Source organism: Equus przewalskii, chromosome 9, assembly GCF_037783145.1.
Source record: "Equus przewalskii isolate Varuska chromosome 9, EquPr2, whole genome shotgun sequence".
NCBI lineage: Eukaryota > Metazoa > Chordata > Mammalia > Perissodactyla > Equidae > Equus > Equus przewalskii.
In genome coordinates, this window is record NC_091839.1 from 22,511,584 (window position 1) to 22,536,149 (window position 24,566).

Sequence of the window (24,566 nt, forward strand, 5' to 3'; positions counted from 1 at the left end):
AAGGAATCAGGATTTGAGTGGGAAGGTTCAAGCATCCTCCTCTGGACATGTCAAGGTGGGGATGCTTGTGAGAAACCCCAGTCGGGGTATCAGGTAACCAGAGGGATACGTGAGACTGGAGCTTGGGGAAGAGGTCATGGCTGGAAATACAGCATATAGGAGACATTTAAAGCCACTGGACTGGATGAGGTGAGTGTGGACAGAGAAGGGACCCCGGCCAGAGCCTCAGGGGGCATCTGCATCAGAGAGAGGAGAGGAGGTAGTGAAGGGGGCAAAGGGTGACCATGAGGTGGGCGGAGACCAGGAGCAAAGGGCCAGTGGTGCCAAACCTGCTGAGAACTGAGAAAGAACCAAAGACTATTGGGTTTGACCCTGATCGGAGGTCACTGCAGTGCAATGGTGGGGACAGGAGCCCTGCTGCATGGGAGGAAGAAAGAATGTGGGAGGGTGGAAGGAAAAGGAGACCAGGCCATCCTTTTGATATGAAAGTGACAAGAACTTTCATACCAAAGAGAGTTCTTACCCTTTCTGTGAAAGGAGAGAAAGGGAGACTGTCAGACAGGGAGATGGAAGCCAGAAAAATACACTCTGATGTGAGGGAGCTGTTACAGCAGGCGAGATTGAGAAAGATGGGAGGCCCAGGGCCAGGAGGGGAGGGTGGATTCCAGGGGGGCAGGGCAGAGGTGCTGTAGGAGCGTGTGTGTGTCTGATCGCTAGGAACCAAGGCACTGCTGGACCGGACCCAAGGCTGCTTTGCCCAGCTCCCATCTCATGCTGCTGCCAGCGCCTCGCATACTCTCGGATTCCCCTCTGGATCCTGCCCGAGGCCTGGAAAGACCCAGTGAAGAGAAGGGCAAGAACAGATTTCACTCATTCATTTAAGAACTATTGCCTGAGGCCTTCCAGGCGCCAGGGCCTGACATCTGAGAGCCACCTTGGTCAGGAGACAGGAAGGGCGGCCAATTAGAATTCGAAGGGATGTGTGCTCTGATGGGGGCATTGAGGAAAGGCAGCGGGCACCATCCCTAGCTTGGGAGGGGATGTCTGTGTGTCACCATCTCACTTCATCCATTCATCCGGTTGCTCATTCATTCATTCATTCTTTCATGTCACCTAATGCACATTTCCTCAGGTCTCCTGTGTACACGGCTCTGGGCTGGGTGGTACTGGGGTATACTGGGGACACTGAGCTGAGACCCTCGTGTACCTGGGCCCTGGTGGGAGAGCAGGAAGCAGACACACACAGTCACATCCCAGGGCAATGCATGCTCTAATGGAAGCGGCACAGGGGACGGTGGGCATCCGGAGCAGGGTGGGCAGAGAGCCAGGGTGCACCAGGCCCCGCTGGAGCCACCACCACGGAGAAGGAGTTGGTGAAAGGTGGGTCCCACCTGGGCCATCCGCAGAAGGGCTAAGGGAGGGGAGGAGGGGTGAAGATCTGGCCCCGCTGCCATTCCACACGGCTGTCCCCGTCCCTGCCCCTGGGGGAGCTGAAACTGCATGGATGGTCCCCCAGGGGTGCCCCGTCTAATAAACTCGATGAAGAGGACTGCGGCTCTGGTTCCCACGCCCCTCACACCCAGCCCTCCCCAAGGAGCTGAGGACCACAGCATGAATCTGTCCTTTCATCCTTCAAGGCCCAGGGATCTGGGCCCCAGTCTTCTCTTCCCTCAGACCCAGGAGTCTGTGTCCCCGGATCGCTCCTCCGGATTCCCTGTCTCCAGTCCCCTCCACTCTGAGGCCCAGGAAGTGAGTCCCTGGGCTCCTCCTCACGCAGACCCGGGAGTCCAGGCCCCCAGCCCCTCCTCCCTCAGACCCAAGGGTCGGACTCCAAGCCCCTCCTCCCGCAGACCCTCCTGCCTCAGATCCCGGAGCCCGGATCCCCAGCCCCCTCCTCCCTCAGACCTGGGAGGCCGGGACCCCAGTCTCTCCTCCCTCAGACCCCTCCGGAGGCCGGACCCCCAGCCCCCTCCTTCCTCAGGACCCGGGAGTCCAGGCCCCCAGCTCCTTCTCCCTGAGACCCATCAGTGCAGGTTCCCAGCCTGGCCAGCTCCGGACCAAAAGTCCAGGTTCCCTGCCCTGCCCCCTCCCCCGCCACCTCGGTGATCCGACCCTCAGTTCACGCCCTTGCCCCTTAAGGAAATAAAAGTCCCCTCAGGCTCCACCCGGGTCAGGACCTGGCCCCCAGCCCCTCCTCCCTGGGGGGCCTCCGTCTTCCCCAGCCTTGTCCCCTTAAAATACCCGGGATCCCTATGGCAACAGGCGCCAGGCGACAGGTGCGGGTGTTATTTACGGGTCGAGCCCGAAATAGCCCTGGAGGGTGAGGGGAGGGCAATGGGGGCGAGGCCGGAGGGAGCGGAGCGGCCGGCCTGGAGACCGAGCGCGGTGGCCGCGGCGTGCAGAAGCCGACGGATTGGAGGCATCGCGGAGCTGGGGTCGGCGCGGCGCCGAGGCAGGAGAGCGAGAGGGGTCCCTGCCCAGGAGACCGGGGTGGGAGGCCTGAGGGAGGCGCCGGGGCTGGCGCTGAGCCTGGAGCCTTCCCGGCCTGGCAGGCCCTGGGAGCCCGGGGGAGGGGGAGCCCAGTGATCTCCAGGGGACACAGAGTCTCTTCTGGGTCCCAGTTGTCCTTTGATTCCTGGGGGGACTTTGTCCCCATTTCCTGAGCCGCAGTGCGGACCACAGCCCCTTCATCTGAGCCCCACTGGGGACCCCAGGTCCCCCTCCTGAGCCCTGGGGGCTTCCCTCAGCCCCCTTCTCTGAACGCCACTTGTCTCTCAGCCTCCACAGACTCTGAGCCCAAAAGAAGCCAGAAGGCGTCTCCTCTCAAACACACAGAGGACCTCAGCTCCCCGTCCTGGGTACCCCAAACTCTGAGTCCTAGTGGGGAGCTCAGATCCCTTCCTTCAGGAAACCTGGTTTCCCTTTGGCGATTCCTTCCAGTGGGCATCCCAGAGCAGCCCGGGCCTCAGAGGTCCAGCTGCCACTCAGTTCTCCTTCCTCTGGAGCCTCCAGACCCCTGGCCTGGGCACCCAGGTTCTAGCTCTGAGCCTCGAGGGGACCACAGCTTTCCTGTGGGTCCCATCTTCTTTGCTGAGTTTCTGTGGGTACCCCAGGCCCTCCTCTGAACCTCAGAGGGTTCCCCAGCCAGAAGATCTAGTTTTTTCTCTTCCAAGCCCCAGAGGCAACCTTGACACCCCCATTTGAGGTTCTAGGGACGATTCAGATCTTCCCTCTCAATATTCCAGTGGAAACTGAGCCCCTCACCCCCTTCCAGACCCCAGGCGCTTCCCTTCCCACCCCAGGAGCCCTCCTCGGCTCTGCCTCCTTTGCACCTGAGCCCCGTCACTGGCTGTAAAGATGATGATGTGGTCCAACTTCTTCATGCAAGAGGAGGACCGGCGGCGAGCGGCCGCGGGCCGGCGACGGGCTCAAGCACAGCACAAGTCCTGGCTGACCCCAGAGCAGGAGGGGAAGATCAAGCTGGTGCTGCTGCTGACCACCGTGGGTGCCACGCTGGCCGTGCTGGCCGTGGGCACCGAGTTCTGGGTGGAACTCAACACCTACAAGGTCAACGGCAGTGCCGTCTGCGACGCTGCCCACCTGGGGCTGTGGAAGATGTGCACCAAGCGACTGTGGCAGGCCGACGTGCCCGCGGGCAGAGAGACCTGTGGCCCCGCAGAGCTGCCCGGAGGTGAGAGGCCACTGCCCCAGTGCAGGGCTTGTACCCCACAGACAGTGAGAGAGGCCCACGTCTGAGAAAACTGAGCCCTAGAAACAGCCTGTGCCCCAGAAAGAGCCTGAGCCCCAAGGACAGAGCTTGCATCCTCAAAAGAGCCCATGCCCACATCAACCTGTGCTCCTGAGTGACTTTTGTCCCAGGCAGAAACTGTGTGGAGAAAGAGAGAAAGCCTGTACCCCTAGCCTAGCCCATACTTCTAGCCCAGCCTGTGCCCCAAGACCAACCTGTACCCCTAGACCAGCCTGTGCCCCCAGACCATCCTATGACCTCCAAAGTTCCTGGAACCCCAACACAGCCTGTGACCTCAGACATTTCTGTGTCCCCAGACCAGGCTGTACCCCCAGAGAGAGCCCATGTTCCTAGAGAAAATTTGTGCATCCTCCCACAGTCTGTGCCCTGAGACCCAGCCTGTGACTCCAGACACAGCTGGTGCCCTTAGACCGCCTGAGTCCCCCTCAAACACCTGTCCCTGCCCGAGTCAGCCTGTGCCCCCTGTGCATGCCCACAGACAGCCTGTGCCCATGTGTGCATGCCCACAGACAGCCTGTGCCCCCGTGTGCATGCCCACAGACAGCCTGTGCCCCCGTGTGCATGCCCACAGACAGCCTGTGCCCCCGTGTGCATGCCCACAGACAGCCTGTGCCCCCGTGTGCATGCCCACAGACAGCCTGTGCCCCCGTGTGCATGCCCACAGACAGCCTGTGCCCCCTGTGTGCATGCCCAAAGACAACCTGTGCCCCTGTGCACATGCACAGCCTGTGCCTCTGTGGGCATGTCCACAGACAGCATGTGCCTCCATGCGCATGGCCAGAGACAGCCTGTTCCTCTGTGTGCACGTCGAGCACAGACAGCCTGTGCTCCCCGTGCACACGCACAGACAGCCTTTGCCCCCTGTGCGCATGCCCAAATACAGCCTGTGCCCCTGTGCAGATGCAGTCCGTGCCTCCATGTGCATGTCCACAGACAGTGTGTGTCTCCGTGTGCATGTCCACAGACAGCCTGTGCCCTTTGTGTGCATGTCCACAGACAGCCTGTGCCTCCGTGCGCATGCCCACAGACAACCTGTGCCCCTATGCACAAGCACAGCCAGCCTGTTCCCACCTACTGATTCTGCCAAATGAAGCTCCCTTCAAGCACTTCCCCACGTCCCAGGGCAGACCTCGTGCTTTCCGGGAAATGTTCTTCTTCATTTCCTGTCCCTCTCACCGATGAATGCCCACACTGGATGCTCCAGCCCTTCTCATTTTCTCTTAGACACCCCACATGCCTCACCTTCCCAGAGAGTGGCTGTTTCACCCCTAGCTATGCCAGAGAGCTATCCTATACCTCTCACTCTCCCTGACAGGGCACACCATGCCCTTTGGGACATACCAGTGGGATATCCTATACCCCTTGGGAACGGGAAAGGGATCTCACTCCACCTCTACTGACCCAAGGGAACTATCTGACACCCCTCAGGGCCCTTCAGGTTGTCTTAAGCTTGATCACCCATATGAAATCTCCAACACTCTTTACTCTCCAAAGGATATCCTACAATCTCAGTATCCCCCTGGGCTCCAGATGGGATTTCCCTGCTTCGTTTCTCCGGATGTGATTCTTATATCCATAGGGTCCAAAGTAGGATGTCCCAAGCCCTCAACAGCAAAGTGGGATGCCAAGTACTCTTTGTTCTCTGAGGCACCTATCCACTCAGCATCCAGATTACATTTCACTTCTGCAAATGAGCTCGTTCTCATCCCTCAGGACCTCAAGCAAGAGTTCCCAAACTTTTGCAAAGTGGGATACTCCGGTAATAAAAATATCAGGTACTTATGTAGTGCCTGGGTCTGTTTTAAGCATTTCACATACATTAACTCATTAATCTTCATAGCAATCCTACAAATAGTTATTATCTTCCTCATTCTACAAAAGAGGAAAATGAGGAGCAAGAGATGTAAGTGGCTCAGTCTATGCATCCAGGCTAGTCATGTGGGCTTTGAACCCTGGTTATGTCTGTTCTTAGCAACTATGCTATATTGCATCTCACTAGTCCATGAAGGTGTTCCAAAGGTCCTCGCTGCACTGCGGGGATGTCGCGCCCCACCTCACTGGGTAATATGGGGTCTGTCACATTCCTGGAGGTCCCCCTATTGGTCAGAAAGGACTTCAGCTTCTTTACAGGACCATCACCATCATCCCACAATCCCGACCCTTCAGAAGACATTTCCCAATTTTTATTATCTCAGAAATATCCCACTGCCCATCAAAGGACATCCCAAGGGACTGCAAGGGGATGACCCATGTCCTACTCTTTTCCAAATGGGATATACCATATCCTCTGTGGTCAGGGACAAGATGTCCTAAATCATTAGTAGGCAAAATGGGATGCCAGACACCCCACACTCTCCCAGAAAGATGTACCACATCTTCTTACTCTCTAGATGGGACTTCACGTTTCCCTCGTGGATGAAGACGACATTTCCCACACTGACTGCTACAGATAGCATCCTCACCCTTCGCTCTGCTGCATGACGCTTCATTTACTTCTTGCCGCTGCAAGATGGCTGCCCCGGGATAAGGACTCCCACCTTCTGCTGCTCCTAACGGGACATTTCATGCCCTCTCCTTCCCAGACAATACCAGGTGGAGTGTCCCACACCACCTCACCTGACTCAGCAGTTTATCTCTAGTCCCTCCACATCCTGCTTCAATTTGGAAAACTCTTTTTCACTTCCCCAGACTGTCTGGCCCCTCCTCTATTTCTTTCACCCCTCTTATTTTCTTTGTCTCTCCTCCCTTTCTGTGCCTCAGTTTCCCCATCTGTAGAATGAGAAAGTTGGACTAGGTGAATTCTGTGGGAAATTCTGGCTTTAAAATGCAGTTTAGAAGTGCTTTTTAAATATTTTTTAGTTCAGGATTTCTTGGACCTCACGTACACAAAGTTGGACGAATCATACCCTTCAGTTTATCTGTCTTATCTCTTCTTGTCTCTGACCCCAGCCTTTGCAAGATCCTTCTTGTGCTTTATTTTACATTATTATTCTTTTTTTTATTCCTTCCTAACTCATCTCTTTAATGTGCTTGATATGCCTCCATGAATATGTATTTTAACTCGGAAAATATGTAGTGTTACTTTATATATATGTGTGTTGTTAATTTACATAAATGACATCATGCTATAGATTTTTCCTTGTTTTTGATTTTTTTTGATTTTTAAAACATTTTTTTTTGCTCAATACTGTGTTTCTCAAATCTTGCTGTGCTGCTTTCTGTTATTCTAATTTGTGGCTATCATGTACTGCAGAGATTTGCACAGGGAGCATCCATCACATCTACTTGTCTGTTCCCCTAGAGATGGACACCTAGGTTGGTTCCAACTCCCTGTTGTTATAAACGATGCTGCAATGAACATCCACATATACATTCCTGTATGTAATTTTTTTTCTAGATGTATACCCAGAAGTGAAATTGTTGGGTTATAGGGAGTAAACATACTTCATTTCATGAAGTATGTCAGAGGGCTTTCCAAAAAGATTGGTACCAGTTTATGCTCCCAGCTGTTTCCTCTTATCCTTCCAGTGCTTGATATCGTCCTTTTAATATTTACCAATCTAATTGATGTAAAGTGGCACCACCCCGCTGACTTAAGTTGCATTTCTGTGATCCCTGGTGAGGTGGAGCATCTCTTCTTGTACTTGTGAGTCATCCAGGCTTCCTCTTCTAGGAATTGACTATTCATAGCCTTTGCCCATTTTTCAATTGGATTACCTCTCTTTTCTTGCTGATCCGCAGGAGTTCTTTGTGTATTCCAGGCAGGAATCCTTTCTGAGATAAGAATCTCTTCTGCGTCTGTTGGCCTTCTGTTGCTTGTATCTTGGTGTCCTTTGTTGAATAGAGTAATTGTCCATTTCTAATTCCACTTGACCCTCAACAAACCCATATGACCGAGCCGAGAAAGAGACTATTCTCTCATTTTATAGAGGGAGAATCAGAGGCCCAGAGAGGTCAACAGCCCACTCCCAGCAGCAGATCTGGGCCTCAGAGCTCTGCATTAGAATCCCAGCCCCTGGATAGCTGTGTGGTGGCTGGTGGCTTTTACTTCTCTGAGCATATTTCTCTCCTCTATATATCAGGGGTGCTAATGTCATATTTTTAGGCTATGTGAGGTATGTTTGATGTCCCACCCTGAGCTTACACTAGAGAGCTCCCAGTCATTACCTCCCTTTCTCTCTCTCCTGCTCCCACAGAAGCAAACTGCACCTATTTTAAATTCTTCACCACGGGGGAGAATGCACACGTTTTCCAGAGAACCACAAAGAAAGGTGAGAACTTTTCACCCCCCAATGAGGTGGTGGTGGGGATACACTGACCATGCCAGAGGAGTTCCTGATAGCGTTGTCATCCTCTCTGCTTTGTCCTGGGGAGGCCTCATCTTTGAGAGGTGTTGGCATTAGGGTTATGGTTCTCCAGAGCCCGGTGCTCAGCACCCCTACCCGAGCTTTGCCTTTGCCATCTGCTGTGTGACTTTGGGCAAGCCACAGCCCCTCTCTGTGGATAGTGCTTTAACATCTCACAAAGGTGTATCTACTACATGCTAAGCCTAGCGCTGGATTTTTCATTTATAAGAGCTCTGGTCCTTGCGTGACCCTGCCAGGAAGGGGCTTTATCTTAATCTTCCAACTGAGACAACGAAAGTCCATAAATGGTTAAATTTGTTTTTCCCAGGAAGTGGCAGAGGCAGAGACAGAACTCAAACCTAAATAATTCTGACTCTAAAGCAGCGCTCTCCTACAGAATCTTCTGTGGAAAGGGAAAGAAATGTTTTATGTCTGCGCTGACTGATATGGTAGCCACTGGCCTCATGTGGCTGCTGAGCACTTGGAGTATGGCTGGTGTAATTGAGAAACTAAGTTCTTAATTTTGTTTAATTTAAATCCATTTAAAATTAAAAGGCCACATATGACTCATGGAGACCACACTGGACGACACAACCCTTGAGACTCTACCCTTTCTGCTCTAACCGCAGCCTCTCCATCACCCTGGTATCTCCATATCCCCGCCAGGAAAAGAATTGTGATCAATCTTACCTGGTCTTTGTAAGGATTAAGTGAGATGATGCAGCTAAAACATAGTGTGGAGCCTGGCACGTAGTAGGTTCTCAACAAACAGTGGTTCTTACCCTGCCCACTGTTTTCTCTCTTGTCTTTGTGCTAAGTGAGCTTGGGCAAGACACTCTGCCCCTTTGGGAGAGTAAAATAATCTTAGTGCACACGTTTGGAGCAACTGCTGTGTGCCAAGCACTGCACCCGGCACTTTACATATATGATTTCTAATCCTCACAAAGGCCCAGTCCAATAGGAATTTTGATCCTGATTTTCTAGAGGAGGGAATTAAGGCTCAGAGAGGTTCACTGGCTTTACTAAAATGTTCCCGCTAGGAAGTGGCTGGGGGGAATTCTGACTTGGATCATCCCACTGTAACATACCACCTTCCCTGTTGTTGCCCACACAGCCACTGCCTCAGTTTCCTCGCCTGCAAACAAATGGTGAGCAGCTCATAAGTAATAATTGGTAGTTCCCATCTCCTCCTAATCCTGGCTCAGTCCCCTTATTGCTCTGTGACCTTAGGCGAATAACTGACCTTCTCTGAGTCTTAGTTCCTTCAACAGTATAAGTAAAATATTGGACTGGATGACCTTCTACTTGAAAGTTCTTCTCTAGTTCTGCATCTTCCATCTTCCTGGTTCTGGGTCCCTATAGGGGAGTTCTTTCTGCTTCCACATCCCATGCTCTCTACTTCTTCCCCTTCCCCCCCCTCGCAGAGGTGAGTCTGGCGGCTGCGGTGATAGCAGTGGTAGGCCTGGCAGTCATGGCCCTGGGCTGCCTCTGTATCATCATGGTGCTCAGTAAAGGTGCAGAGTTCCTGCTCCGAGTTGGAGCCATCTGCTTTGGCCTCTCAGGTGAGGGTTGAGAGCCTGGAGACTGAGGACATTGCATGCTGGGAAGTCGGATCTCCAGGCACTGTTGCATGCTGGGAGGTCGGATCTTCAAGCACTGTTAGCATGCTGGGAGTTAGAGGAAGCCCAGGGATTATAGTGGGTTATAGTGGGCTCAAAAGATGGGAGAATTCCAAGCTCTATTGTTGCTTGGGGATTGGAGGGTCTCCAAACACTGTTTTAGATTTAGACTGAGGATCTCCAAGGATTGTTGCATGCTGGGAGGTGGGGTCTCCAAGCACAGTTGCATGCTGGGAAGTAGGATCTCCAAGTACTGTTGCATGCTGGGAGGTCAGATCTCCAAGCACAGTGGCACACTGGGAGTTGGGAGAAGCCCAAGGTAGGCTCAGAGATGGGAGAAATCCAAGCTCTGTTGTTGCTTGGGGATTGGAGGGTCTCCAAACACTGTTTTAGATTTGGACCCAGGGTCTCCAAGGATTGTTGCATGCTGGGAGGTGGGCTCTTCAAGCACTGTTGCATGCTGGGATTGGAGGAAGCCCAAGGGCTAGTCTCAAAGATGAGAGAGTTATAAACCCTGTTGTTGATTGGGAATTTAAATTTGAACCTGGGGTCCCCAAGCACTATTGCATGCTAGGAAGCACAAGGGCTGTAGTAGGCTCAAATATGAGAGAGTTCCAAGCCCTGTTGCTGGCTGTGGACTGAAAGATCTCCAACTTTCTTTTAGATTTAGAGCTGGGGTCTGCCAGAACTGCTGCATCATTGGAGTTGAAGGTCCAAAAATATGATACAGCTTGTGAAATGTAGTTCTCACTGGATAAGTTGTTTTCTAAGGTGGACAGAGAGGTCACTGATTATATAAACTTCAGTTATTTATCCTTTGTGTATTTACTAAGCACCTACTATGTTCCAGGCACTGCACTAAGGGCTGGAGATATGAGATTAATAAGACAGACACTGTGTCTGCACTGCACATGTATATACAGAGCCTAGATTATGGCAGAGATAGACAATAACTAGTAATTACAATATAATAATTCAACAATAATTGTGATGAGAGTTATGATAAAGTACATTAAGGGTACACAATGTGGTGTGGGGGCATGCCAGAGAGACTCTCCAAGAAAGTGACACTTAAGTTGATAATTGAAGGATAAATAGGAATTATCCAGTCAAAGTATGGTGGTGACAGTGGTGGTGGCAACATTGTGATGTTAGTTGTAGTGGCAGTGGTGGTGATGCTGGTGCTGGTGGTGGTGGTAATGCTGGTGATGGTGGTGGTGGTCGTGATGGTAGTGATGATGGTGATGATGCTGGTGATGATAGTAATGGTGGTACTGATGATAATGGTAGTGGTAATAGTGGTGATGGAACAGCATGTATGAAGGCTGTAAAAGAGTTGGAAACTCTGAGGAACAGAACAAAGATCAGGGCGTAAATCAGGGCAAGGCTTGCACAAATGTACATGGTAGCATTAATTAACAAATGAAGTAGAGGCCAGGCGCAAGATAAGGCTGGGAGACATATGAGTGTTCAAGAGCACACGTGAATGGGAAAGGATAACGATCACATTCTTACTATGGTTTTGTTGCCTTAGAGATCTTCCTAAATAAAGGGGAAAATTCAGTCATCCTCTTACCTTTCATTCATTTATTCATTAGTTCATTTAATTCACTGATACACACACAGACACATTACACCCAATACATATATGCATGGTATACATGCATGTATATGTAATATTGTAAGAGTGTACAAGACAGAAAAGTGCCTTCCCTTATGGACATTATTATCTAGTTAAGGATACAGAAATAGCACAAATCTTCCCACAATTACAAGCTGCAGTAAGTGCTATGAAGGAAAAGCAGAGTTCTATGAGAGCGTATGATGAGAGCACTTGATTTAAAGCAGAGAATTAAAGAGGGCTTCCTAGAGGAGGTGACACTTAAAGTCAAAGTATAAGTAGCCAAGCCAGAAAGAGCTTGGTGACTTTGAGAATCAGAAATAAAGCCAGTGCAGCTGGAGCATGGAGCGTAAGGAGGGTACTGGTGTAAAAGATGGACCAGGGAATCAAAAGATCTGGGTTGGAGTCCCAACTTCTTAAGAGCTGTGTAATCATGGGCAAATCTTTTTCTCTATCTCTGGGCTTAAATCTTTTCATATCCATGAACTCACTCATTCAAGCATCCATTTATCAAGTATCCATCCCATCTATCCATCCATCCATCCATCCATCCTGCCATTCTGTCATCCATACATACATATATACATCCTATCATCCATGTATCCTATTCATGCATCTATCCATCCATCCATACATACATATAACCATCCACTAATCCATCCATCCATCCATCCATTCACCCATCCATCCATCCATCCATCCATGCTTCCATTGATCCATCAATTCCCTCCCTTCCTCCTTCCCTCCTCCTTCTCTTCCCTTTTACCTTCCTTTTTTTCCATCCGTCTTCCCTTCCTCCCTCTCTCCCTCTATCCATCTATTTTTCTATCTGTCTGTCCACCCATTCATTCAATAAGTCTGTCTCTAATATCTAGTAAGTGTTAGATGCTATGCTAGGGACCACTGGGGATAGAATGATGAGTAAAGTTAAGAGGATTCCCGTTCTCATGGAATTTACGGCTTGGTAGGAATTTGGTGCTGGTGTTAATATTGAACTCATGCCTGTGTGATTCCTGGGGTTGCCATGAAGGTGTGGATGTAAAAGTGTTTGAGGAAAGTCTTGTGCCTGAAAATGTTCTGCAAACTGCAAAACGAGATGAAAGTGAGGGGTAGATGCAATGCCCTAATTACTAGGATTATACTGGGCGTCAGGGACTGGCCAGGTTAGGTTTTTGAGGTCTCCCCAGATAAAAGGTTGTGTTCAGCATATACTGCTTCTTTCCATAAAATACATATGTCAGATGTTGTTCTATTTTTTAGAGATATGAGAAAGACAAGTTTCCTGCCCTCATGGACTTATGGTCTGGAGTGGGGAGATAGAAATTAGACAAATAAACAATATGTATGTAAATTAACATAAATTAGTAATTACCAACTGTGATAAATGCTATAAATGAAAAGAAAAGAGTAAGAGGAAAATGTATTAACAGGGAGACCCCATGTGGACTTAAGTGGTGGCAGTCAGGGGAGGCTCTCAGAAGAAGTGTAAATTAAGGAGTGATGCAAAGAATGAGGATCTGTAAGGCAGGCTCAGGGAGGGGCAAGAAGAAAATTATTCCAAGGAGCATAGAGGTCTCCAGGCTTGAAAGAATTCGGTGCATTTAAAGACCTGAAAGAGGTGCTTGCCTGGTGGCATAGTGGTTGGGTTCACTCACTTCATTTTGGCAGCCCAGGATTTGCAGGTTTGGATCTGGGGCGCGAACCTACACACTGCTCCTCAAGCCGTGCTGTGGTGGTGTCCCATATGCAAAGTAGAGGAAGATTGGCACAGATGTTAGCTCAGGGACAATCTTCCTCAAGCAAAAAGAGGAAGATTGGCAACAGACGTTAGATCAGGGACAATCTTCCTCACCAAAAAAAAAAAAAAAGACCCAAAAGAAGTCTTTCTCCATACTACTACAGGATAGGAAATGCAGCTTGATAGGAGGCTGAAGAAGTAGACAGGGGCCAGATCACTGGTCTCTTCTGGTCACACATGGATGCTTCTAGGTCATACAAAGGAAGTCAGGCTCGATCGAGGAGGAGGTATAGCGACATGCCTACAAGAATAGTGTATGGAGTGGAGCTGGCTGGGCTCAAACCCAGCTCCACCTCTCTAGGCTTCAATTTTCCCATTGTAAAGTGAGGATAATAATATCATCTACCTCATAAGATCTCATGGAAGAGATGGGACGTGAGAGCATTTGGTTAGATTCTTGGCAGGAAGCTAGTATGTCAAGGCCAGGGATCGCCAACTACAGCCCACGGCCAAATCCTACCTGCCCCTTGTTTTGAGGTTAATGATATTTTTAAACCATAAATCATTCCTATGTGGTTCCTATATGGATCAAAAGCCACCAATTAATTGCTACCACTAGGATAACACGGCTCCAAGGTCTTACGTGGCCTGGCTCCCAGCTACATGAGACTTCGTCTCTTACTACTTGCTCTCTTTCTTCTGGCCACATCGGCCTCTCTGCACTTCCTCGGACACTCCAGGCTCATTCCTGCCTCACGGCATTTGGCACTGCTCTCCCCTCAGCATGGAACATTCTTCCACAAGGTCTTCTCCTGTCTTATTTCTTCATACCATTTAAGTCTCCGATCTGGTATCACCTCCTCAGAGAGACCAGGGTTGATCACCTTGTCTGATGTAGACCCATTACCCGCTGTGTCTCTACTTTGCCTTATTTTTCTTCGTAGAATGGATTACTACCTGCAATTATGTATTTATGTATGCTTTCGTTCGCCAAGGCTGCCGTAACAAAGTCCCACAGACCGGGAGGCTGATAAACAACAAAAATTTGTTGTCTCACGGTTCTGGAGGCTGGAAGTCTCAGACCAACACGTTGGCAGAGTTAGTTTCTTCTGAGGCCTCTCTCCTTGGCTTATGGATGGCCGTCGTCCCCCTGTGTCCTCACATAGTCGTCCCTCTGTCTGTGTCTACGTCCTAACCTCCTCTTCTCGTGAGGGCACCAGACATATTGGATTAGGGCCCATCCTATGACATCATTTATATTTAATTATCTCTTTAAAGACCCTATCTCCAAATATAGTCAAATTCCAAGGCACTGAGGGTCAGAACCCCAACATATGAACTTTTGGGGGCACAGAGTTCAGGCCACAATACATTTACCTGATTATTGTCCATCTCCCCTTCTGGGATAAAGCCCCAAGAGGACAGGGGCTTTGTTAGACCCCTTTATATAGTTTATAATGAGAGCTTAATTAAGATCTGTTGTAGGAATGGAAGGAGGCATGAATTAGCAGAGGAATGAAGGGACTGGACAATATCTCTTCCTCCTTTTCCACCTCTAGTGCCCTAATGCTGGGCTGGTGGGGCCGAGATGGGCTTATGGGGGCCATTGAGCCACAGTACACAGACTCCAGGCTGCGTTCTCCAGGCCCCTGATTAAAATCCATGGGGGAACTGGAGTGCAAGGAGGAAGGAGGGGCATGGATTCGTTGAGATTGAGGCCAGACTCCAGGTTCTGACAGGGGAGGCAGCTTGGACCCATGCCTTGTGTATGACCATCAGATTGTCCTATATGATCTGACCCTGCCCACCTCTGTATGTCCACTGCCCACCGCTCTCCCCCTCTCCAACCCTCTTTGTTGTGGTCACACTGACCATCTTACTTTTCCTCAAGCTCACTGTACTCCATTCTACCACTGGGCCCTTGCACCAGCCATTCCTTCTGCTTGGAACAGCCATTGCTCAGTTTTGTGCATGGCTGGCGTCTTCTTGTCCTTTGGGTCTCAGCTCAAATAGCTTTTTCTAATGATACCATCTAAAGTCCCTGCTCCGCCCCTGGATGTCACTCCCTTTCCCATCCTAGTGTGCATCACTCTCTGAAATTACCTCATCTTCTCATGTGTTCACTCTGGAAGTTGCAACCTGGCAGCCCTCAGGCCAACGATGGCCCATAGGTGTGTTTTGTTTGGCTGACAGTGTATAAAGATTTCTCTGAGTCAATACCTAAAGGTTAGGAGAATTCCCATAAAAATAATAGTCATTTAAAAAAGTTCTAGCTATTCTTGAAAAATCAGAAAATCTGGTAAATTAGGTCTCCATTTCTGAAGGGCTGCAGTTGGCTGAAACTGAGTTCTGGCTGCTCTTTGTCATTGTCCCTGCCACACATGCCTGCGTTATTTATATTTTCTCATCATCGTCCCCTACAGGCATCTGAGTTTTGCAAGCCTGGGTTTTGTTTGTTGACCCTCTGTCCTCTCCAAGTGGAATAGAAGCTCCACCAGGTTGGCGTCTTCGTCTGTCTTGTTTCTTCTTTCTTTTCTCTTGTTTTCTTTTTTTTTTTTTTATTAATGTTATGATAGATTACAACCTTGTGAGATTTCAGTTGTACATTTTTGTTAGTCATGTTGTGGGTACACCACTTCCCCCTTTGTGCCCTCCCCCCACCCCCCCTTTTCCCTGGTAACCACCGATCAGATCTCCTTATCAATATACTAACTTCCACCTATGAGTGGAGTCATATAGAGTTCGTCTTTCTCTGACTGGCTTATTTCGCTTAACATAATACCCTCAAGGTCCATCCACGTTGCTGTGAATGGGCCAATTTTGTCTTTTTTTATGGCTGAGTAGTATTCCATTGTGTATATATACCACATCTTCTTTATCCAATCATCAGTTTCTGGGCATGTAGGCTGGTTCCACGTCTTGGCTATTGTAAATAATGCTGCGATGAACATAGGGGTGCAAGGGACTCTTGGGATTTCTGATTTCAGGTTCTTAGGATAGATACCCAGTAATGGGATGGCTGGGTCATAGGGTATTTCTATTTTTAACTTTCTGAGAAATCTCCATACCGTTTTCCATAGTGGCTGTACCAGTTTGCATTCCCACCAACAGTGTATGAGGGTTCCTTTTTCTCCACAACCTCTCCAACATTTGTCACTCTTGGTTTTGGATGTTTTTGCCAATCTAATGGGGGTAAGGTGATATCTTAGTGTAGTTTTGATTTGCATTTCCCTGATGATTAGCGATGATGAACATCTTTTCATGTGTCTATTGGCCATATTCATATCTTCTTTTGAGAAATGTCTGTTCATGTCCTCTGCCCATTTTTTGATCGGGTTGTTTGTTTTTTTGTTGTTAAGCCGTGTGAGTTGTTTGTATATTACGGAGATTAACCCTTTGTCGGATAAGTGGCTTGTAAATATTTTTTCCCAATTAGTGAGCTGTTTTTTTGTTTCAATCCTGTTTTGCCTTGCCTTAAAGAAGCTCTTTAGTCTGATGAAGTCCCATTTGTTTATTCTTTCTATTGTTTCCCTCAACTGAGGAGTTATAGTGTCCGAAAAGATTCTTTTGAAACTGATGTCAAAGAGTGTACTGCCTATATTCTCTTCCAGAAGACTTAGTGTTTCAGGCCTAATCTTTAGGTCTTTGATCCATTTTGAGTTTATTTTGGTGTGTGGTGAAAAAGAATGGTCAATTTTCAATCTTTTGCATGTGGCTGTCCAGTTTTCCCAGCACCATTTGTTGAAGAGGCTTTCTTTTCTCCATTGTAGGCCCTCTGCTCCTTTGTCGAAGATTAGCTGTCCATAGATGTGTGGTTTTATCTCTGGGCTTTCAATTCTGTTCCATTGATCTGTGGACCTGTTTTTGTACGAGTACCATGCTGTTTTGATCACTGTAGCTTTGTAGTATGTTTTGAAATTGGGGATTGTGATTCCGCCGGCTTTGTTTTTCTTGCTCAGGATTGCTTTAGCAATTCGTGGTCTTTTGTTGCCCCATATGAGTTTTAGGATTCTTTGTTCAATTTCTGTGAAGAATGTTCTTGGGATTCTGATTGGGATCGCATTGAATCTGTAGATCGCTTTAGGTAGTATGGACATTTTAACTATGTTTATTCTTCCAATCCATGTGCATGGAATGTCTTTCCATCTCTTTATGTCGTCGTCAATTTCTTTCAAGAAAGTCTTGTAGTTTTCATTGTATAGATCCTTCATTTCCTTGGTTAAGTTTATCCCAAGGTATTTTATTCTTTTCATTGCAATTGTGAATGGGATTGAGTTCTTGAGTTCTTTTTCTGTTAGTTCATTGTTAGTGTATAGAAATGCTACTGATTTATGTATGTTGATTTTATGCCCTGCTACTTTGCTGTAGTTGTTGATTATTTCTAATAGTTTTTCTATGGATTCTTTGGGGTTTCTATATATAAGATCATGTCGTCTGCAAACAGTGAGAGTTTTACTTCTTTGTTACCTATTTGGATTCCTTTTATTTCTTTTTCCTGCCGAATTGCTCTGGCCACCTCCAGTACTATGTTGAATAGGAGTGGTGAAAGTGGGCACCCTTGTCTTGTTCCTGTCCTCAGAGGGATGGCTTTCAGTTTTTGTCCGTTGAGTATGATGTTGGCTGTGGGTCTGTCATATATGGCCTTTATTATGTTGAGGTACTTTCCTTCTATACCCATTTTATTGAGGGTTTTTATCATAAATGAGTGTTGGATCTTGTCGAATGCTTTCTCTGCATCTATTGAGATGATCATGTGGTTTTTGTTTTTCATTTTGTTAATGTAGTGTATCACGTTGATTGACTTGCGGATGTTGAACCATCCCTGTGTCCCTGGTATAAATCCCACTTGATCATGGTATATAATCTTTTTGATGTATTGCTGTATTCAGTTTGCCAAAATTTTGTTGAGGATTTTTGCATCTATGTTCATCAGTGATATCGGCCTGTAGTTCTCCTTCTTTGTGTTGTCCTTGTCAGGTTTGGGGATCAGAGTGATGTTGGCGTCATAGAATGTGTTAGGGAGTTCTCCATCTTTCTCAATTTTCTGGAACCGTTTGAGAAGACTAGGTTAAGTCTTCTTTGAATGTTTGGTAGAATTCTCCAGAGAAGCCGTCTGGTCCTGGACTCTTATTTTTGGGGAGGTTTTTGATTACCGTTTCTATTTCCTTACTTGTGATTGGCCTATTCAGATTCTCCATTTCTTCCTGATTCAGTTTGGGGAGATTGTAGGAGTCTAGGAATTTGTCCATTTCTTCCAGGTTGTTCAATTTGTTGGCATATAGTTTTTCATAGTATTCTCTTATGTTCCCCTGTATTTCATTGGTATCTGTTGTCATTTCTCCTCTCTCATTCCTAATTTTATTTATTTGCGATTTCTCTCTTCTTTTCTTGGTGAGTCTGGCTAAAGGTTTGTCGATTTTGTTAATTTTTTCAAAGAACCAACTCTTTGTTTCATTGATCCTTTCTATTGTCTTTTTTGTTTCAATATCATTTATTTCTGCTCTTATTTTTATTATTTCCCTCCTTCTACTGACTCTGGGCTTTGTTTGTTCTTCTTTTCCTAGTTCTGTTAGGTGTCGTTTGAGGTTGCTTATGTGAGCTTTTTCTTGTTTAGTGAGGTGAGCCTGTATTGTGATGAATTTCCCTCTTAGGACTGCTTTTGCTGCATCCCAAATGATTTGGTATGTCGTGTTCTCATTTTCATTAGTCTCCAGATAAAATTTGATTTCTTCTTTAATTTCTTCAATGATCCATTGTTTGTTGAGAAGCGTGTTGTTTAGTCTCCACATTTTTGCCCCTTTCTCTGCTTTTTTCTTGTAGTTGATTTCTAGTTTAATAGCATTATGATCAGAAAAGATGCTTGATATTATTTCAACTCTCTTGTATTTATTGATGTTTGCTTTGGTTCCCAAAATATGGTCAATCCTTGAGAATGTTCCATGTGCACTTGAGAAGAATGTGTAATCTGCTGTTTTTGGATGAAGTGTTCTATATATATCTCTTAAGTCCATCTGGTCTAATTTTTCATTTAATTCTATTATTTCCTTGTTGATTTTTCCATCTGGATGTTCTGTCCATTGGTGTTAATGGTGTGTTGAGGTCCCCTAGTATTATTGTATTTTTGTTGATGTCTTCTTTTAGTTCTATTAAGAGTTGCTTTACAAATATTGGTGCTCCTGTGTTGGGTGCGTATATATTTATAAGTGTTATGTCTTCTTGGTGGAGAGTCCCTTTTATCATTATATACTGTCCCTCTTTGTCTTTCTTTATCTGTTTTGCTTTGAAGTCTACCTTGTCTGATATTAGTATAGCGACACCTGCTTTCTTTTGTTCATTATTAGCTTGGAGTATTGTTCTCCATCCCTTCACTCTGAGTCTGTGTTTGTCTTTGGGGCTGAGGTGTGTTTCCTGGAGGCAGCATATTGTTGGATCTTGTTCTTTGATCCATCCTGCCACTCTGTGTCTTTTGATTGGGGAGTTCAATCCATTTACATTTAGAGTGATTATTGAGATGTGGGGGCCTACCACTACCATTTTGTGTCTTGTTTTCCGGTTTTCTTCAATTTCCTTTGTTTCTCGTCCCATGGTTTCATCTGTTCTGATGAAGAGCTGCTACTCTCTGTTGTTGTCCTTCTACTTTTCTCCTCTGCTCTTGGTTTTGTAGCCCCTTTCCTTTTTTGGATTTTTCAGGAATGAGGGTTTTCCTGAGGATTTCCTGAAGAGGAGGTTTTGTGGCAATGAACTCCCTTAATTTTTGTTTACCTGGGAAAGTTTTTATTTCTCCATCGTATTTGAAGGATATTTTCGCTGGGTAGAGAATTCTCGGCTGTAGATTTTTGTCCTTCAGATTTTTGAATATATCATTCCACTCTCTTCTAGCCTGTAAAGTTTCTGCTGAGAAATCTGCTGATAGCCTGATGGGGGTTCCTTTGTAGGTTAGTTTCTTTTGCCTGGCTGTCCTTAGTATTTTCTCCTTGTCGTTGACTTTTGCTAGCTTCACTACTATATGCTGTGGGGTTGGTCTTGCATTGATAAAGTTTGGAGATCTATTGGCTTCTGTCACCTGAAGATCCATCTCTCTCACCAGATTTGGGAAGTTCTCAGCCATTATTTCTTTGAACAGGCTTTCTGCCCCTTTCTCCTTCTCTTCTCCCTCTGGTATAGCTATAGTCCTTACGTTGCATCTCCTAATTGTGTCTGATAATTCTCAGAGAGTTTCTGCATTTCTTTTTAGTCTTACTTCTCTCTCCTCCTCTGCCTGAAGCATTTCTATATTCCCATCTTCCAAATTGCTAATTCTTTCCTCCATATTATCAGCCCTACTGTTCACTGCATCTAGATTTTTCTTAATCTCCTCTATTGTGTTCTTCATTTCCAGTATTTCTGTTTGGTTCCTCTTTATCGTATCAAACTCTTTTGTGACACAGCTCCTGAACTCGTTGAGTTGTCTATCTGAATTCTCTCTTAACTCATTGAGTATTTTAATGATGGCTGTTTTGAAGTCATCATCATTTAGGTTATATATCTCATTTTCTTTGGGATTGTTTTCTGTGTATTTGTTATTTTCCTTTTGTTCTGGAGATTTAATGTATTTTTTCATATTGCTTGATGTTGTTGATTTGTGCCTCTGCATAGAGATAGAGTTTACTTGCTCCTTCCACTTGTTTCTGCTGCTGTGGTGGGGGAGCAGCTGTTTATACTGCACCAACCAGGAACCCTCTCCGCAGTTGCTAACTGGGCCTAGGCCCCTCCTCGTAGTCACAGTGGTCCTTTGGGTTCCCTCTTCTGCCGTGGGGGCTGTCACAGGGGGGCTTCAGGCTGCTGGTGCCTGCTGTTGCAGCCCACCTAGACGTGCTCCCTCCTTGGGGTCTGCAACGGTGTTATGGGCTTTTCCAGTGGCCAGGGGTAGGATCACCTATATTTGCCGCTCCATCACTGTCGGCACCCACAAAATCTCACTTGTCCACTATGGGTCGCAGCAGAGCTATTGGCATCTTCTACAGTCTGTGGTTAGCTCACCAAACTATACTACTTTTGTCCCGGGGTCTTCCAGCCTTGTGGCTGCCGGATGGGTGCTCTCTACTAGTGCTGTGCAGAGGCTTTCCCTGAGGCTGCTGTGAGCCTGTAGGGTTTCCCCCTAGGCTATGGAGCTGGGTCGCTGGAACTCCACCCAGCCCCAGTCCTGTTCCCCAGGAACTTGGGGAGCCCTTTGCCCTGTCTGGGGCATAGCTGGAGATCCTGATTTCAGTGGTAGCTGGTCAGCTGCTGCCCTGCCTGATATTCTCCTCTCCGGGACGCTCCCGGTGTTGTGGATGCTGGGCGTAGCCCCTCCGCTAATGGCAGACAGAGAGTTTTGTCTGCTGCCCGGGCGGAACTCTGGAGTTTCCCCTCTGGGGCATGGAGCCGGCCTCTGGGGCTTCACCCAGACCCAGTCCTCTCTGAGATCTCCGGCAATCCCTTGCCCCACCGTGCAGGCAGTGGCAGCTGGGGGGCCACCACACCCTCTGTGATTCTCTCTGGGACCCCCTGGGCGCTGTGGACACCAGGCGGGATCTCCCCACCAATGGTGGGGCAAGACTCTCCCCGCGGGCTCAGGTGTGTAACTCGAGTTTCCCTCTGCGTTTAGGAGTAATTGCAGGGGGGTTTAGGTAGGGTTCTGGTCATCTGTTTCCACCATCACTCCTCTGGTGTGTGCTTGCTCCTGCCCTAGGTGTGTGTTGATCTTCTGGGGGCGTCCGTTGGAAGAAAGCCGCTTGCAGGTACTAGGCTGTTCGGTCGGGGTCGGAGAGTTTTCACCTATCTCCACATCCTCCTGGAGGGAAGTCCGTCCGCCTTCCAATATATAGTCATGTGGGTATCTCAGACGTCCTGAGATGCTGTCTGGATATCCTTTGTTAAGCGATGAGTGTCCAAATAATTGTAGACTCGAAGGGGGAGAGACAAAGAGGACTACTCACGGCGCCATCTTGGATCCCAATCTCTTTTCTCTTGTTTTCTTAAAAATCAAATTGTATTACAACTGGATTGCCTTTCTTTTCATTTTGTGATCCACCATCCCTCTTTTTTCTAGCTTTATTGGGTATGATCAACAAGTAGAAATTGTATATATTTATGGTGTACAAACTTGATGTTTTGATACATGTATACATCGTGAAATGATCAGCAGAATCAAACTAGCTAACATATTCGTCACCTTGCATGGCTGTCTTCTTTGGTGTGTGGTCAGAACATTTAAGATCTAATCTCTTAGCAACATTCAAGTATGCAACACAGTATTGTTAACTATAGTCACCATGTTGTATATTAGATCGCCAGAACTCATTCATCTGCATAAGTGAAACTTTGTACCCTTGACCAACATCGTCCGTTTCCCTCCCCCCACCCAGCCCCTGGCAACCACCATTTGGCTCTCTCCTTCTGTGAGTTTGACTGTTTTAGGTTCCACCATCACTCTTTACAAAAGCCTTGATGGAGTCTTCATTTGACTTTTGGGATTCCTTTTTTTTTTTTTTTGAGGAAGATTAGCCCTGACCTAATATCTGCTGCCAATCCTCCTCCTTTTGCTGAGGAAGATTAGCCCTGAGCTAACATCCGTGCCCATCTTCCTCTACTTTATACGTGGGATGCCTGCCACAGCATGGCTTGCCAAGCAGTGCCATGTCCGCACCCAGCATCCAAACTGGTGAACTCCAGGTCGCCAAAGTGGAACATGCACGCTTAACTGCTGCGCCACTGGGCCAGTCCCCGACTTTCGTGATTCTTGATTCCTGGGTTTGCTTCTTTCTTTTTTAAAGCGATAAAATACACATAATGTAAAATTTACCGTCTAACCCTTTTTGAGTGTCCAGTTCAGCGGCATTAAGTATCTTCACACTGTTATGCAACCATCACCACCATCCGTCTCCAGAACTTTTTCATCTTCCCCAACTGAAACTCCGTCCTTGTTAAACACCAACTCTCAGCCCCTGGCAACCGCCATTCTACTTTTCGTCTCTATCAATCTGTGTCTTGTTCCTGCCTTATTTCCAGCTTCCAAAACTGTGCCTGCTACATAGTAGGTGTTTAGTAGGTAGCTGCTGTTGAAGGAATGAGTGCTAGGGGGTCTCCCAGGTTTCTTCTTTGAGCAAGCATGTGATGGGGTCTATGGGGGAGATGCTCAGACCCAGATTGGGGTCCCCAGGGGCCTGAGCATCACACTCTGTCCTTCTCTCCCCACAGGCCTGCTGCTGCTGGTCAGCCTGGAGGTGTTCCGGCATTCCGTACATGCCCTGGTGCAGAGAGTCAGCCCCGAGCCTCCCCCGCCCCCAGCCCTGACCTACGAGTACTCCTGGTCTCTGGGCTGTGGTGTGGGGGCCAGCCTGGTCCTGCTGCTAGGGGGCGGCTGCTTTCTCCTGCTCACCCTGCCTCCCAGGCCCTGGGCCTCACTCTGTCCCAAGTGGGGACACAGGGCCACCTAGAGCCACCATTGTGCCTTCTCTAAGCTCCTTCCAAATTCTTTTCCTTTCTCCATCATCCCCACTCGAAATCATTTGCCCCGTGTCCTGGAGAAACTGTGTTCTTCCTGCTCCAGGACCCAGACTGTTTGCACAAACCTCCCTCCCATGCCCTCATCTTTTCCCTCTGTAAATATGTTTTTCTCAGTGGCTGAATTTGGGACGCTCAGGGCTGGGGTGGGCAGAGGCTTTTTGCAAACGAGGGTCCCCAGGGAAGGCTGGCAGGGACCTGATGGGGTAACTAGGGAGTGAGGGGGCGGGGGTCTTGGGAGGGAGTTGGACCTGTTCATTTCCTACATCTGGATGAGTTCCCTCGTGGGAGAGACTTCTTCCGACTAATCTGAGACTCTGGGAAGTAGGGGACGGGGAGGGGAGGGAAGAATATCTGAGTCTGACCTTGCTGGGGTCTGATTTGGGATTAAAGGTTTGGAAACGTAACGACTTTGGTTTGGAGTCCATTTGTGATGTGGCTGGAGGTTCTGGGATAGAGAAAAGTGACCCCCTGTCCTCTCCAGAAACCCACTGCATGCTTCTCAGCATGTCAGTGAACCCACAGGCAGCGATGGAAACCTCAACAGATTGGAACATGAGCACCATTGTGGGTTGAATCTTGTCCTTCCCAAAAGTACATGCTGGAGTCCCAACTCCCAGGACCTCAGAATGTGACCTTATTCCGAGAAGGGTCTTCACAGAGGTGATCGAGTGAAAGTGAGGTCATTAGAGTGGACCCTAATCCTACATGACTGTAGTCCTTATGAGAAAGAGCCATTGGGACAGAAAGGTGGACAGGTACAGAGGAAGACAAGGTGAAGAGACACGGGGAGAAGACCCCATCTTCAAGCCCAGGAGAGAGGCCTGGAACAGAGTCTCCCTCACAGCCCCTGAAGGAACCAACCCAGTGACACCTTGATCTTGGACTTCCAGCCTCCAGAACCTTGAGACAATGTATTTCCATTGTTTAAGTCACCCAGTCTTGGTAT

The 24,566-nt window shown here is 47.9% G+C and overlaps 1 protein-coding gene across 2 annotated transcripts; it reads left to right on the top strand.

Moving 5' to 3' along the window:
- Window positions 1-2,316: 2,316 nt before the first annotated feature.
- On the top strand, window positions 2,317-24,024 carry CACNG6 (calcium voltage-gated channel auxiliary subunit gamma 6). Of its 2 annotated transcripts, XM_070633357.1 has the most exons (5): window positions 2,317-2,452; window positions 3,275-3,691; window positions 7,966-8,040; window positions 9,540-9,677; window positions 23,312-24,024. In XM_070633357.1, exons 2-5 carry the CDS (start codon window positions 3,358-3,360, stop codon window positions 23,548-23,550), a joined length of 786 nt encoding a protein of 261 aa, XP_070489458.1. In that variant the 5' UTR covers window positions 2,317-2,452; window positions 3,275-3,357; the 3' UTR covers window positions 23,551-24,024. The 2 variants fall into 2 exon arrangements, with proteins under 2 accessions (XP_070489458.1, XP_070489459.1); XM_070633358.1 differs by lacking the exons at window positions 7,966-8,040; window positions 9,540-9,677.
- The last annotated feature ends 542 nt before the right edge of the window (window positions 24,025-24,566 follow it).

Coding starts and splice junctions, on each gene's coding strand:
- CACNG6 (XM_070633357.1), top strand. CDS start 3,358: ATGATGATGTGGTCCAACTTCTTCATGCAAGAGGAGGACCGGCGGCGA. Junction 3,692..7,965: donor CCCCGCAGAGCTGCCCGGAG/GTGAGAGGCCAC, acceptor CTGCTCCCACAG/AAGCAAACTGCACCTATTTT. Junction 9,678..23,311: donor CATCTGCTTTGGCCTCTCAG/GTGAGGGTTGAG, acceptor CTCTCCCCACAG/GCCTGCTGCTGCTGGTCAGC.